Genomic DNA, 14,927 nt, shown 5'->3' with positions numbered 1-14,927 from the left:
AACGGAGTATTTATCCGTAAAAAGCGTTGCAGACTGGAATGTAACAAAGAATGTGAGCTCTGAAACAAGCCCTGATCAGAACTTGGGTCATTTCACGCAGAAGAGGAGTTTTATCATGTGGGAGTGACTTCTCTCTCAGAACTCACGTGTTAAACTGTCACTCCCTCTACTGTTAACATCTGTCTATGACGCAACTGCATCCCATATTTGTTTGTGGATGGGAATATTATCTAATAATAGTCAGAACTGCTCCATACTGAAGAGAAGCATGAGAGAGCATGTCTCTCTCACTGCTTCGCCTCTTTGTTATCATTGTTCATATGAGGGCTGGTGCTCACACCACAGAGAAGGCCACCCATCGCAAATTATTATTATTATAAATTCCAAAGAAATGGAGAACAAATACATTTAACGCAAAGCAGGCAAAGGACCAGATACATGCTTTTTCATGACTAAACAATATACTGAGAAAATTGAATGATATAACTCGAATGAAATACAAAAATAAATAAAACATCCAATAACCTCAATGAATCCAACCATTTACAAAGGAGGTGATGATCTCTATTGATTTCAAATTAAGGGAAAAATTTGAACTGAGATCTGGCAATTCTCTGGTTTATATTTTTAACTTTGGACCGGTAGCAGAGTTGATTTTTGAGTTCTCCTAGTGCGTTTAATTTCGCGCCATACACCATCGGCGGATCGCACGAACACAGTTTTTGCTGTAGTTTTCGTATTCGATGCTGAAAAGAAGATGGTGGAAGCTGTTTTTGTAAAAGGGACATTAAAGTTATGAATAAAAACATAATAACATAAAACTATATATGAATTAATCATCTATTTTGGATGATGTAAAATTCAACATTTTCCCAGTTGATTCCAAATGTCTCTGTGAAACCATGAAAGTTGATTCTGTCACCATGAGTCTGTCACTTTAAGAGCCTTTTGCTCATTTGCATTTTACGTCACGTTCCTTTTTCCCATCGTTCCTTTTCCCTATGTGTGGAGCTAGTGTTCGGTCGTGGTCACGTCGGGTCCTGGTTCAGCAGCACTCAAGCGTTTGAGTGACTGAGCAGAAGTAAGTTGAGCTTCACTCATGTTAAGCACAGTGTTGTACGGATGCACATGTTTGGTCGTCGTTTATGTGTGTCCGTAACGTTCGTCACAGAGTCCGAGTTGCGTGTAGTTCTATATCGGTCGCTAGGTGTCGCCGTTCGGCCGTTTATGGATCTGTGTTGCTTGTGTTGTATGTGGACTTAGAGACGCCTGCATCTTTGTTCAGTAGTTAGTAACCTGACGTGAATTGTGATTTCCTTTATTACAGAAACTAATATTGATGCTGTACTGAGTGCTGCAAATAAACACCTCTGAATCAGGACCATCCTCCTCCTCTCTTCGACCTCCTCCGGTATTCTAATCGATACCCCATCTTGAACTGCTGTAGCACCTAATTGAACCCGTGCAACCACTCCTGTTTATTTGGTCCTTCGAGCCGGATACAGCGTCCAAGATGGACTCAGATGGAGAGATCCACTCTGTCGTCAGACCTCGGCGACGAACACGTCCTCCTGTCAGACTTCTAGACTTTGAAGTGGAGTATGCAGGCCTTCCTCACAGTGGACAGAAGGGATTAACATCATCAATCACCAGAGAAGATTTATCGTGTACCATGCCCCGCTATTCAGACCAAGCCCCCTACAGTGGACTTTCTGGGCATGCGGCTCAACCAGAGACCCCTCGACGAACCCCCGGTCATCTCCAGGGAAGCGACTGGCACTGTCCCGATAACCCTTCCCCTTCCTACTCAAGTCAGGAGCCCTACTACTCCGAGATGAGAGCCATCCAAGAGGAGAATGCTCGACTTGTGCACCAACAACAAGTTTTTCAGTCCGGCATGAGAGCACTGGACGAGGCGCGGTGCGAGATTAAAGAGCTCCTCCAGGTGGCCTGTTCCTTGAAAGCAGACATTGGTCAAGCTGTTAGTCGAGCTCCATCACGCATATGTCGGGAGCCAAGACCTGTCGTCGCTGGTTGCCCAACCTATAGTGCTACAGATGAAGACGAGGAAGAGAACTGGCCTGATCCTCCACCCTGGCCCTCAGCGGAGACTGACCTTTATGACAGTATTCACAACCTTCAGATTGATCAACGACAACATGCTGGTCCAATCTACTACGCGGACAACGCTGCTGCCTACCCTCCTCCCCCTCCACCGCTGGTGAAACCAGGCCAACCAGATCACTCCCATGCTTCGGGATCCTTTCCCCGAAGACAACCAACTTTCTCACAGCCACGGCTTATTCCCTCCTACCCAGGCCGCACACGTCCCACGTCTACATCAGCCTATCAGCTTCCAGAAGTCTATGCAACGTCACCCAACCCGGGTCGTCATGTGCCTGAGCAGGTATATAGAGGCCCACAGCCGACCATCCCAAAGTTCCTGCACCCTGACCCAAGTGAGTTTGCGAGGCTTCGCATAGCTTTGGAAAACCTCCTGCCAGTCGATGCTACTGAACTCTTCAAGTACCAAGTACTGGTTGATCATTTAAAGTTCGATGAAGCCAAACTCCTTGCGGATGCTTATTTAAACTCACCAATGATGGCCCTACATGACAAGTTTGGCCAACCTCATCACCTGGCTCTACGAAAAATAGCTAGCGTATTAGAGGCCCCTGAAGTTAGGCGGAGAGATGCCGCAGCATTCCAAAGGTTTTCACTTCAAATCCAGTCATTGGTAGGCCTGTTGCAGACCCTGGGACCTGAAGGTGAAATTGAACTGAACTGTGGCTCACATGTAGCTCGATTGCTGAGCAAACTACCTCCAGAACAGCGAGCTGACTTTTGTAGACACCAGGGCAAGCAACCAAGAGCTGGACATACATTGTATGAGCTATCCGAGTGGCTCCGTTATGAGTCATGGTGTCAAGGATTCGATAATCAGCTCGGGGGAAGAGGAAGCCGAGATCGAAGCTATGCTAAGAGTGAGAGCCCCAAGAAACAAACAACTACAATCCTGCATGGCGCTGAAGAGCCACCAGTGCCCCCCATACAGCCAGGTAAAGAGAGTCCAGTGAAGAACCAAACGAAGACAAAAGCCTACTGTGCTTACTGTGAGAGCAAGGAGCATTATTTCAGTCAATGCAGTGACGTCGCCAAGCTTTCCAAAGATCAACTGAAAGAATGGATCCAGGCTAATAATCGGTGCTGGCGATGTGCTCGGCAACACCAAGCAGCACAGTGCACATTGAAGAAAGCCTGCAACATTTGCCAGAAGAAACACCTATTGGCCCTTCACGAAATAAATACAAGAGCAACAAGTGGGAGCATGAATACTGCAGTTAGAGAAGAAGCCTGCCTAACTAGTTCCACCTCAGATGCCCTCTACCTTGACCGTCATGGAACTGGGAACAGAGTCCTATTGAAAGTTGTGCCAGTGCTCGTACAGTATGGGAAGCGAACTCTGGAGACCTTTGCCATTCTAGATGATGGGTCAGAGAGAACTATGCTTCTCCCTGCTGCAGCTAAGTTCCTTGGTATGAAGGGCCTTCCTGAAGATCTCCCACTGCGGACAGTACGTCAGGACATCCAGGTGCTCCATGGCCATAAGGTGTCTTTCAGCGTCTCCCCAGCTACCAACCCTGAGAACAGATACAACATTGCAGGAGCGTTCACAGCTAGCCGTCTCAGCCTGGCTCAGCACAGCTATCCCGTTGATCGCCTGCAGAGGAGGTTTCGACACCTCAGAGGGCTTCTCATTCCAGCTTTGAAGGGAGCCCAGCCCTCCCTTCTCATTGGATCAGATCAGCCTCATCCTATCACCCCTGTGGAGCCTGTCCGGCTTGGACCGCCTGGGGGTCCAGCAGCTATCCACACAAGACTCGGGTGGACCCTCCAGGGTCCTGTGAGAAGCACGGGGCGGCTCACTGACGAAACCCAGTGTCTCTTCATATCCTCACCATCGACTGGCGATGAATTGTTCAAGCACGTCAAAAGGCTTTGGGAGATAGATACAATCCCCTACCGAAACGAGAAAGAGGCTACTCGTTCAAAGCAAGATAAGCTGGCTGTTGCGGTGCTTGAGACCAAGACTGTCAGGACCAAGGTGGATGGAATTTCGAGGTATGCCACCCCATTGTTGCGCCATCCCAACATGCCACAGCTCAGTGCTCCAACTGATTCAGTCATGCCGCTGTTGCGTAGCACCGAGAGACGTCTCCGTAAGAACCCTATTCAAGCTAAAGCCTATAAGGTGGAGATGCAAAGGCTCTCCCGACTCTGGCACTGTGCAAGAAGTGGCTCCTGAAACCATCCCACCAAAAGAATGTTGGTATATTCCTCATCACCTTGTCAGCCACAATGGGAAAAATCGCCTTGTGTTTAACTGTTCACACCAATACTTGGGACAGACCCTTAACCAATACCTTCTTCCTGGACCTACTCTTGGCGCTTCCCTGCTCGGAGTCCTGCTAAGGTTCCGTGAATATCCTGTGGCGGTTAGTGGAGACATCAAAGGAATGTTCCACCAGGTTCGACTCCTACCTGAAGATCGGCCACTGTTGCGGTTCCTGTGGCGTGACCTAAATGGGGATGAAGCTCCCAAGGTATATGAGTGGCAAGTCCTTCCATTTGGCACCACATGTAGCCCATGCTGTGCCACTTACGCCCTGCAGAGTCACGTTGCAGCCAACAGCCAGCCAGGTGATAAGCTGAGATTTTCAGTTGAAAAGTGTTTCTATGTGGACAACTGCCTGCAGAGTGTGCGCACTCCTGATGAAGCAAAACTTTTAGTTGATCAGCTCAGAGAACTTCTGGCCCCCGCCGGTTTTGATCTGCGACAATGGGCCTGCAACAATCCAGATGCCCTGAGTCACCTACCTCATGAAGCCAGGTCAGAGAGCCTTGACCCGTGGCTTGTGCAGGACAAGTCAAACCCCCTCGAGTCAACACTTGGCCTCAGTTGGAACTGGAGCACGGACACCCTGAGTTATAAACACCGGCCAGTGACCTATGAGATACCTACCTTGAGGAACATCTATCGAGTTCTTGCCTCTCAATATGACCCTTTAGGCCTCCTACTGCCCTTCTCTACTCGGGCCAAGCTCATCATTCGGCAGCTATGGGACAAGCAGCGCAGCTGGGATGATCCCAATCTACCACCCGAGCTCTTACAGGCCTGGTCAAACCGGGAGGCCGAACTGCAGTCCCTACCTCACCTATCCTTCCCACGACCATATATGCCTAAGGACATCCAGCTAGAGGGTGCTACTCACGAGATCCACATTTTTGCAGATGCCTCTGAGCAGGTCTACAGAGCAGTTGCCTACCTCAGGACACAAAGCCCTTCTGTAGGGACCTGCTTGTCATTCATCATGGCTCGATCGAGAGTGGCCCCCAAGCGTATCCAATCCATTCCACGCCTAGAACTCTGTGCAGCCCTGGTGGGTGCCAAATTAGCCTATCTCATTGAGAAAGAACTCACCCTGAATCTGGACTGCATTGTATTGTGGTCAGACTCCACAACTGTTTTGACCTGGTTACAATCTCAGTCCTGCCGGTACAAGGTCTTTGTAGGGGTGAGAGTAGCAGAGATACAGGAGTTAACTGAGAAGTGCACTTGGCGCTATGTTGAGTCCAATAACCCAGCTGATGACCTGACTAGGGGGAAGACCCTAGCATCTCTGGTAGAGCCAAATAGATGGGTTTGTGGACCTACCTTCCTCCTCCAAAGCCCTGAACATTGGCCTGAGCAACCTTCCCTGGCATCAGTTGAAGAGGAAACCGAGCTCCGAAAAGTCACTCACTGTGGACTAACAGCTACTTCACCCCCTCTTACAGGTGACAAGGAGCACAACACATGGCAGGAGCTCATAGATGCCACTGTACAAGACATGTACCAGTCAGAGACATGTAGTCCTTCCCTGATCGCAGAGCATTACCACCAAGCGGAGAATCAGGTCCTTAGACTAGCCCAGCAACGGTCCTTTCCTGAAGACTACAAGCTCCTAGCAGCAGGCAAGCCCGTCTCAGCGGGGAGTCGCTTGCTCACCCTCTCCCCAGAAATGGACATGTCATTGAACCTTATCAGGGTCGGCGGTCGGTTCAGACGTTTGGCCGGTCAAGAACACCCATCATTGCACCCTGTAGTCCTGGATGCCTCTCACCCTACGACACACCTACTTGTCCAGAAGTACGATAAAGACCTACACCACCCTGGCTCAGAACGGGTCTTTGCGGAGCTGCGAAGATCATACTGGATCCTTCGAGGGCGGGAACTGATTCGAAGATACCAACGTACGTGTCCTGACTGTCAACGCTGGCGAGCGCGGCCTTCTGTTCCTAGGATGGCAGATCTCCCTGTTGCCCGCCTCAGACTGCACAAGCCAGCATTCTACTCCACAGGCGTGGATTGTTTTGGGCCTATGGTGGTGAAAGTTGGAAGACGACATGAGAAACGCTGGGGGCTCATATTTAAATGTATGATGACCAGAGCTGTGCACCTGGATCTCCTCAATAGCCTGGATGCTGATGCTTACCTGATGGCCTTGCGGAGATTCATTGCAAGAAGAGGGACCCCTGCAGAGGTGTGGTCAGACAGAGGGACCAACTTTAAAGCTGGAGAAAGAGAACTCCAGGAGGCCTATAGCAGCATGGTCCAAAGCTTGCAAATCCAACTGGCACAGCAACAGATCAAGTTCTCTTTCAATCCTCCAGCGGCCCCACACTTCGGAGGAGTGTGGGAAAGGGAAATTCGGTCGGTCAAAGCTGCCCTCTATGTCTGCCTAGGCTCCCAACCAGTCCAAGAAGAGGTCCTACTTACCGTTCTGCTGGAAGTCGAAGCCATCCTCAACTCAAAGCCATTAGGCTATGTGTCCGCGGATATTGCAGATCTCGACCCCATCACTCCAAATAGCCTACTCATGGGGCGGCCTGACGGATCCCTCCCCCAAGTAGTCTACCCAGAAACAGAGATTCTGAGCCGTAAACGATGGAGGCACTCCCAGGTTCTTGCGGATCAGTTTTGGTCCAGGTTCATCAGGGAATATCTACCCAGTCTGCAGGTCCGCCAGAAATGGAATTCCTCCCCCCCTGAACTCCTGAACGAAGCAGTCGTCATGGTGGTGGAGCCTCAATTGCCACGCGCCCAATGGTCTGTAGGACGCGTGGTGAAAGTTCATCGCAGTACTGACGGGTGCATCCGGTCAGCTGATGTGAACATCAAGGGACATGTCTACACTCGACCAGTTGCCCGGCTCGTGGTGCTACCTGCTATTCCATCTGGGGAGGAAGAACCTCCACCGTGTTCAGGGTCAATGGTCAGGAACAGTTAAGATTTATTGTAGCAAATGTGCCTTACACATTTGGGGGCGGCTGTATAAAAGGCTCCCACCATGAGTCTGTCACTTTAAGAGCCTTTTGCTCATTTGCATTTTACGTCACGTTCCTTTTTCCCATCGTTCCTTTTTCCCATCGTTCCTTTTCCCTATGTGTGGAGCTAGTGTTCGGTCGTGGTCACGTCGGGTCCTGGTTCAGCAGCACTCAAGCGTTTGAGTGACTGAGCAGAAGTAAGTTGAGCTTCACTCATGTTAAGCACAGTGTTGTACGGATGCACATGTTTGGTCGTCGTTTATGTGTGTCCGTAACGTTCGTCACAGAGTCCGAGTTGCGTGTAGTTCTATATCGGTCGCTAGGTGTCGCCGTTGGGCCGTTTATGGATCTGTGTTGCTTGTGTTGTATGTGGACTTAGAGATGCCTGCATCTTTGTTCAGTAGTTAGTAACCTGACGTGAATTGTGATTTCCTTTATTACAGAAACTAATATTGATGCTGTACTGAGTGCTGCAAATAAACACCTCTGAATCAGGACCATCCTCCTCCTCTCATCGACCTCCTCCGGTATTCTAATCGATACCCCATCTTGAACTGCTGTAGCACCTAATTGAACCCGTGCAACCACTCCTGTTTATATATATATATATATATATATATATTCAACAAATCTAATCTAATATACATATATATATATATAGAGAGAGAGAGAGAGAGACTACTCGGCGGCTGAATATATTCGACCTGACAGTGCGAAAAAACAGCAACCAAAGATGAATGTCTGATGCAATGAAACAACATGCAATACAGGCCTGAACGACCATTTTCGCTTCAAATCTACAGCCTAATGAAATGTGCTCTTCAAATACAAAAATGTGCCGCACTTCACAGGTGACAGCCAGACTTGGTCCCCGGGTCAAGTGTCAGGTGAGCAAGGGTGAGTGAACGTTCATGAAACTGCAGTTCATTGAATATCTGGTAGATGGAGCTTAAGACAAGCTTTAAACGTGTGAGGTGAACCGATCAGTGCACGCTTGCTGCCTTCTGCTTTTTATTTCCATGACCTGTTCTTTTGAGTGGCATTATGAAAAAAAGATTGAAGCAGGCACACACTCTCTCTCTTACACACGCACACACAAATGGCAAACCTTAACCAGGCTTTGAACCAAACCTGCGCCCATTTATAATGAACTACTTTTAGCTGTGTTGACACGCCAATATGTCCCCACAAGAAGGTGGCTTGTCAAGTCTTCTCTTGTTTCACTTCTTCTATATTTTTATTCTGTCTGCATATGAAGCTAAGCTGAATTCATTCTCATTTTTGTTTTTCACATCGAGTCCCCCTCCTTTGTTCCAGTTCCAGTTCTTCTTGGGGCTACTTTCTTCTCAGCCTTCTTTGCATCGTCACTTTGTCTGTTCACCCAATCCTGCTTTTCTTTTCTTCTCTGTTGAGAATAATTTTCTGCAAATTTAACAGGTCTCATGTAGGAAGTTCTATTTTTGTGGCCATCTTATCGGAAGCCACAGTTGTAGGCCCCATGTTTCTACAACATGCAATTGACAGATTCATTGCTGTGTGTTTTCAAGAGTTGTGTGGACAATTTGTTTAGCAATGACGAAAAAACACAAAATTAAGTAAAACTTATTGAAAGTAAATGTAGACTGGATATTAAGTCAAATTCAATTCAGGGGCATCAAGACGTCGATGGAAAACAGCAACATGCTCACCTACGCTCCTTCAACATGGCACATGTCTCACCTTATTTATTTTTAACCACATCTATTTTGCGGGGCTTCACACCTTCAGGGGAGTCTTGCCAGACTCAGCACAGTGATGCAAGGAAGTTTGAAAATATGTTGAACCAGCAGGCCGGTCCACATTTTGGACATATCTACTGTAAGATCTGTATTGAAAGTTGCCAGAACAAGGAAGATGAGAAGAGCATCTACAGGTGTCCACTGAGCAGACAGACCTTCACATCAAGACCAGTCCTGCAGAAAAGCGTGGCGGATATAGGGGAGAAGCTGTAGATGATTAAGACTCCAAGCGGCTGACCTCTGCTATGCTTGACCTGTGATGTCTGCACTGGGAAGAAGATGAAAGCCCTAAAGTCAGGCATGTCTGATCTCTTACTGTGACCAACACCTCCACCTCATCTAGAAACCCGTCCAAGCAGCTCCACTACACCATCTGCAGAAGAGAAGCATCTTCTGTGGGCAGGTCTATTCACTGTGTTGTGGACAAACACATGACACAGTCTTGGCTGCAGGCAGATGGCCTCACAGAACCAATGAGCCAAACTCTGCGTGGTCACTACCCTCCCAGCCAATTGACCACTGTAGCTCACAAATCATTTCTCGGGTTCACGCATCGTTCTCGTCCGCTACACATAGACTACCCAAGCTCTCATAGCAGAAACCAAGGCCAGATGGAGCTCCGTCTTCCTAGACACTATCTTGAGTCGAGCCGACTCCCAGGGCACAAAAGGTCACCCACTCTGCAGACTCCAACGAGGGATAACAGCCCTGGCAACTGGTCTGATCCTACAAGCTCCTTGTGAAAATCGCTTGACCACCAGATGGCTTCTGGTTGTGTGTCTGCCAAAGGCCTCGTGTCCTGCAGTAATAGCTGCAGCAAACACTCCCACTCAAAATTCGGACCGAGGGCACGACGTTGCAACCAGTGCTTTTTCCTGGCGCCAGTTGTTGAAAGCCACAATCTGGTGTCATACTATCTGTTAGTTGACAAAGTGCGGGCACTCTGAATCGCGGTGACCACTAGATCACCTAACCTCACCCTCTCAACAACAAAAACCTTGAGAGGACATCCCAGGACAGGATGTGACAAGATCATCCCCCGCCTGCGACAGAGCCCACGGCACGTATGGAATTGGCCAGGGATCTCCCACTGACAACAGGTCCGGAAACCACCTGGTGCCCTGACTTTCAGGGGCCACCACAATCTCCACCAATTTGAGGTGCCTTATCCGTTGCATTAGCGGCATCATTGATGTGCGTAATGGCGGGAACGCATAGAGTAATCCCGTTGAGGGTGTGACAGAGCCCTAATGGGGGGCAGTCTGGCGTTCTCAATGAGATCCAGAGGGGACATTTTGCATTTGCTTTTCTAGTGAAAAGACCTGCAACCGGTAATCTGAACCAGTTCAAGATGGATGTGATGATCCGTGGAGACAACTCCCATTCCTCCACCATGGCACCCTCCGACCAACCTCGGGCGTCCTCCTTCCATGGTCTACTGCCACTGCAGGGACCTCGGCTCCCAGTCAGTCTCCCTGAGACTGCCGCTGAAACCACCGGCGCTGCGCGTTGGCTCACATCTGCAGTCGTCTCTCTGCTGGCTTGCCATCCAGCGGAAGTAATCTCGCAGGGGGAGCGACAACGTCCTTGCTGTCTTCAACACTCTTAGTGTCCTCTTGAGTCGGCACCTGAGCCCGCTCTGCGAGTTCCTTGAAGGGAAGTCCCAGATCTTCTTCCACAAAGACGTGGATCTCATCCCATTGTTTGGACTTGTCCCACAGTTTCATCTTCTTGGAGGCTTTCCCCTTGGTCTGGGACAGTTCGGGTTGCTGCTCCCCGGTCTGCCCAACCAGCTTCACCTTATCTACGGGCTGAGTGCCTTTGTTTGTGCGAAGAGTAGTAGCAGAGGAGTGAATCTCCAGCAAGTGCTTGGGACCCAGGCAGGTCATGCACCGGTCGTGCACATTTCCAACATCCTAAGGAAATTTGCAGGAAATGCAAGTAGGCCATGCTGTTTTCACTCTTTGGTCAGCTGCAATTAATGGAATAGCATCTGCTACAGTGTCAGACGCATCAGCGGAGCTGATCTCTGGAGTTAGCAACACGGAGGAGGCGCGTGTGAGCAGTGCTGCATGCAGCCAATACTCGCTTTTATGCACCGAGGAATTCAAGCTTGTGTCCTTACAACATCTGATTTCGTGTTGTTTTGATGGAAAAAGTCTTTCAACCAAAAACCAAAAATGCAAATCCCTACTTATTACATAGTTCCTAACCTGCTTGGCTTGTTGCTCATTAATGCATTGTGCCACCACATTTATGTTTATGTCTTACATCCATTTATGCCAGAAGCTGACAGACATAGTAACATGCTGATTTAGACTCATTTCAATTTGTAGAGATTGTAGCCATTATCATCCATGAAATTAAAAAAAGCAAAATATGTATAGACATTCACACATGCATCATGCAAGCATTTTAATTTAAAGATCTTGATGGGATTTAAGATTTGAATTATATTTGTATACTAGCTAAGTTTCTTGTTTTAGATGTCCCATGAGGGCTGTGCTTCTCAATGATTTTCAGTTGCGCCCCCTTCAGGAAGAGGTAAACGTTTCACACCCCTAACTCTCCACTGCCTCTGAAAAAATATCATTTGTCTATAAAATTATTATAAATACACCTCTGCATAACTGAGAAAAATAAAAAACGCAAGAAAAAAGAAAGATCAACTTGCAATAAAGAATAACTTGTTTCATGAGTGGAGTGGATGCACATCCACTCATGAGCCCGCCCCACTATTTGAGAAGGACTGCATCAGGGGCTCCGTAGATTCCTGAGGCTCTGCACCTTTTTTTTTTCATCTGTAGTTTGGCAATGGTTGATGGAAATGTTCTGGTACAACCTGTTGCACATTTGAACTCTTGATCAAAAGGCCATTTTTATTTGAGCTCTTTTTACTGTTGTTTTCATTTCAAATATCTTCACTTTCACATTTACTTCTGTTGCAAACACATTTTAACAATCCTCTATTTTCATGCTGAATGTAAACGCATCGCTACTCTATGCATGGGAGGCTGAAGCAGGTGTTCTAAGATGTTATCAGCATTGTTAAATGGCGAAATATTTCCTTGTGTAGACAGAATAAGCATATTTACCATTACACTGCGGAAGATGTGGAGTGCGGTGAAGACCTAACTGGGTCATTCTGATTATATTTTAAAAACAGGCTTTTTTTTCCACAAGTGTACATTTTCCATGCATGTAGTAAGCGCTTACACTCATGCATGCAAGACCGTCATTCTGTTCACACAGGAAGGAAACTTCACTGCGGCAGCAACGCGTCCACTCAGTTGAGTTCATTTCCCATCAGTAGCAAGTGTCTGTAGTGAACAAAGAGGTACCAGTCGTAGTTCAGATCTAGAGCTCTTCCTGAGATGAAAGAATGTTGCATCTGAGACGCCAGGGCAGTGCAAAAGTTCAAACCAGTAGATTAAAGTTATGTAACCATAACTGAAAACTTCCTGATAAATTTGGCATGTTGGATGAGTCAGCAGGAACAAAGTCAGATGCTTCACATGCATGTGTAAGTACAGCAGAATTGAAAGAGAAATAATGAAGCTGGTTTCACTTGAGCATGTGACCGCCGTCTTTGCGCATGACATATGATGCCACGGCAATGGGTTATTTAACCACTGACCACAGCAGAATTCTTTGAAAATGGGTGTCATCTGTGCCATTGTGTACTTCCTTCCTGTGTTGTAGCCCAAAGTGATTTTCTTATCCAAAAAAGGTTAAGAAAAGACTCCAGTTAAAAGAAAATTTATTCAACCAGGAGAAGAATCTAATTTTAACAGAGCGTTTCCAGTCAGATAATGCTTAATAAATATGTCTAATGCTACAACACAATCGGCAGCGTAGTGTTCATCAACCAAGCCTATGTGATTTCTAAACCTTGTATAGACCAAAAAAGTTGGCATGTTCTGAATGTCTAACATCACGAGGGTGTGAAACATTCACGAAGACTTTGTCATCCTGCTGCAGCAGCACTGCAGAAGCCAGGTAACTCTCTTTAGTCCATGACTCCTTCAGTCGCGAGGGGCAGAACCCGACTTCATGGGCCTCCATCAGGGTGAGAGGGGAGGACTGTCCTACTCTCTTCACCAACACAGAATGGATAAAGGAGAAGGTGGAGGTGCAGTGGGGCACTGTCAGCTCCACTCTGCAGTAAATGTGGTAAAGGCCAGCCTCATTGATCTGCAGAGCTCCCTCTTTGCCCTGGTAAGTCACACCTTCAGTCACAAAGGCCCGACCTATGCGTGGATCCCAGCGCAACGTTTTGTGAAACACCTTGGTCTCTATCCGTCCTGAAACAGGAAAGATGCGAAAGATGTGAAACAAGCACTATCCTGAAGATGAGTCAAAAAGCCATGGTTACCTATGACGTGTGCTGCAGCTCTGCTCGCTTTCTTCTCTTTCTCCGCAGTGTTATTACGAAAGCCTAAAACAGATCACAGCTACAACCATGTTTCTTACCTAGAAAGACTTTATCACATTGGTAACTGCTGACTTACCAATCTGTTTTTCCGCCACTCTAAATTCCTTCGCATGATTCACCTGTGAAGGAAAAAAGTTTGAGTTACTAGATCACGTCTCTGCAGGTCACATGTGACAGAGGGGATATCCTGTCTTTGCAGACGGAAACCACAAAGTCCAACAGTATTCATTCTAAAGGTCAATGCTCATTTCTAAGTCAAGTTGAATATAGATGGTCTCCTTGTGAAATGTGAATCTCATCCCTGGATACTGTCCAAATGAGCCCTGAAATGGATGTAAACATCCATGTCAAAGTTAAAACAGACTACTACTTGAATGTGGTCAGTGAGTTCACACCCCTCATTGAAGAAAACTATATATATATATATATATATATATATATATATATATATATATATATATATATATATATATATATATATATATATATATATATATATATATATATACACACATGTAATTAATATTATCATTTATTCGTTTTTTTTCTTCAATGAGGGGTCTGTCACTGACCACATTATATATATATATACATATATATACATATATATAATATTCATTATGTATATATATTTTTTTCATTCATTTTTTTCTTTCATTTCTTCCATTCTTGCTCCCTTGAATGCACATTTACATTTATCATTTCAGACTAACCAATATTTACGCCATTTTCCTCCAAAAATGTCATTTGCAGCACCCTTTTTGGTGAATAATATACAGAGCATTTGTAAATCACAGTGAAATATTTGGGATTTTTTGGTGTTATTTTCTTCTCACCAATGGTGTTTCTCTTTAAAATGTACTTCTCAATAAACAGTGCAATTATAACAAACTAATATTATAAATTCTAAACATATTATTATGACTACCATTGTTAGTAATATTACAATTATTATTACCAGTGGTAGTAGTAGTCAGTTTTGCGTTGCTCTTCAAACATGTCATTCAGCGACCCTGTACTTTCAGTCTCACCTGAGCCATTCTTGACAGCTGCTCCTGCATCTTGAAGATCTTGTAGGTTCCATATCCCATGGCCACAAACACGAGCAGAAAGAGGAGCAACACCACCATCACCAGCCCCGAGCTCACTCCCATGAAGCTGTAGCTCTTCCTCTTTTTCCTCATCACCTCCTGAGCAGGTGGAAAGGACCAGCTGGGCCCATGATATGGATACTGATTTAAAGGCTGCTGACCTCCACCCGCATCCACCACGAACACCCCCGGGTGTGGATAGTTCTGATTTTGGTTCATCATGCCGGCTCTTCTGTGTATGGTCTCTGCATGCAA

General features: G+C 46.6%; 1 protein-coding gene across 1 annotated transcript; it reads right to left on the bottom strand.

Annotated features, from left to right (window-relative positions):
• Positions 1 to 12,949: 12,949 nt before the first annotated feature.
• Positions 12,950 to 14,927, bottom strand: faslg (Fas ligand (TNF superfamily, member 6)). Its single transcript, XM_053851650.1, has 4 exons — positions 14,613 to 14,927; positions 13,658 to 13,700; positions 13,522 to 13,584; positions 12,950 to 13,450 (listed from the first exon to the last, which is right to left on the bottom strand). The coding sequence occupies exons 1-4, from the start codon at positions 14,892 to 14,894 to the stop codon at positions 13,032 to 13,034; spliced, it is 807 nt and encodes a 268-aa protein (XP_053707625.1). The 5' UTR covers positions 14,895 to 14,927; the 3' UTR covers positions 12,950 to 13,031.

The sequence above is a fragment of the Synchiropus splendidus genome, chromosome 1 (genome assembly GCF_027744825.2).
Source record: "Synchiropus splendidus isolate RoL2022-P1 chromosome 1, RoL_Sspl_1.0, whole genome shotgun sequence".
In the NCBI taxonomy this organism is placed as follows: Eukaryota; Metazoa; Chordata; class Actinopteri; order Syngnathiformes; family Callionymidae; genus Synchiropus; species Synchiropus splendidus.
The sequence above is the reverse complement of the archived record's forward strand: the minus strand, read 5'-3'. Positions and strand labels throughout refer to the sequence as shown.

Bases quoted from the DNA above. Each gene is read 5' to 3' on its own strand.
- faslg (XM_053851650.1), bottom strand. From the start codon at position 14,894: ATGATGAACCAAAATCAGAACTATCCACACCCGGGGGTGTTCGTGGTG. The intron at 13,585-13,657 runs GTAAGTCAGCAG...GATCTGTTTTAG, and splicing joins AGTGGCGGAAAAACAGATTG to GCTTTCGTAATAACACTGCG. The intron at 13,451-13,521 runs GTAACCATGGCT...TTCCTGTTTCAG, and splicing joins AGCTGCAGCACACGTCATAG to GACGGATAGAGACCAAGGTG.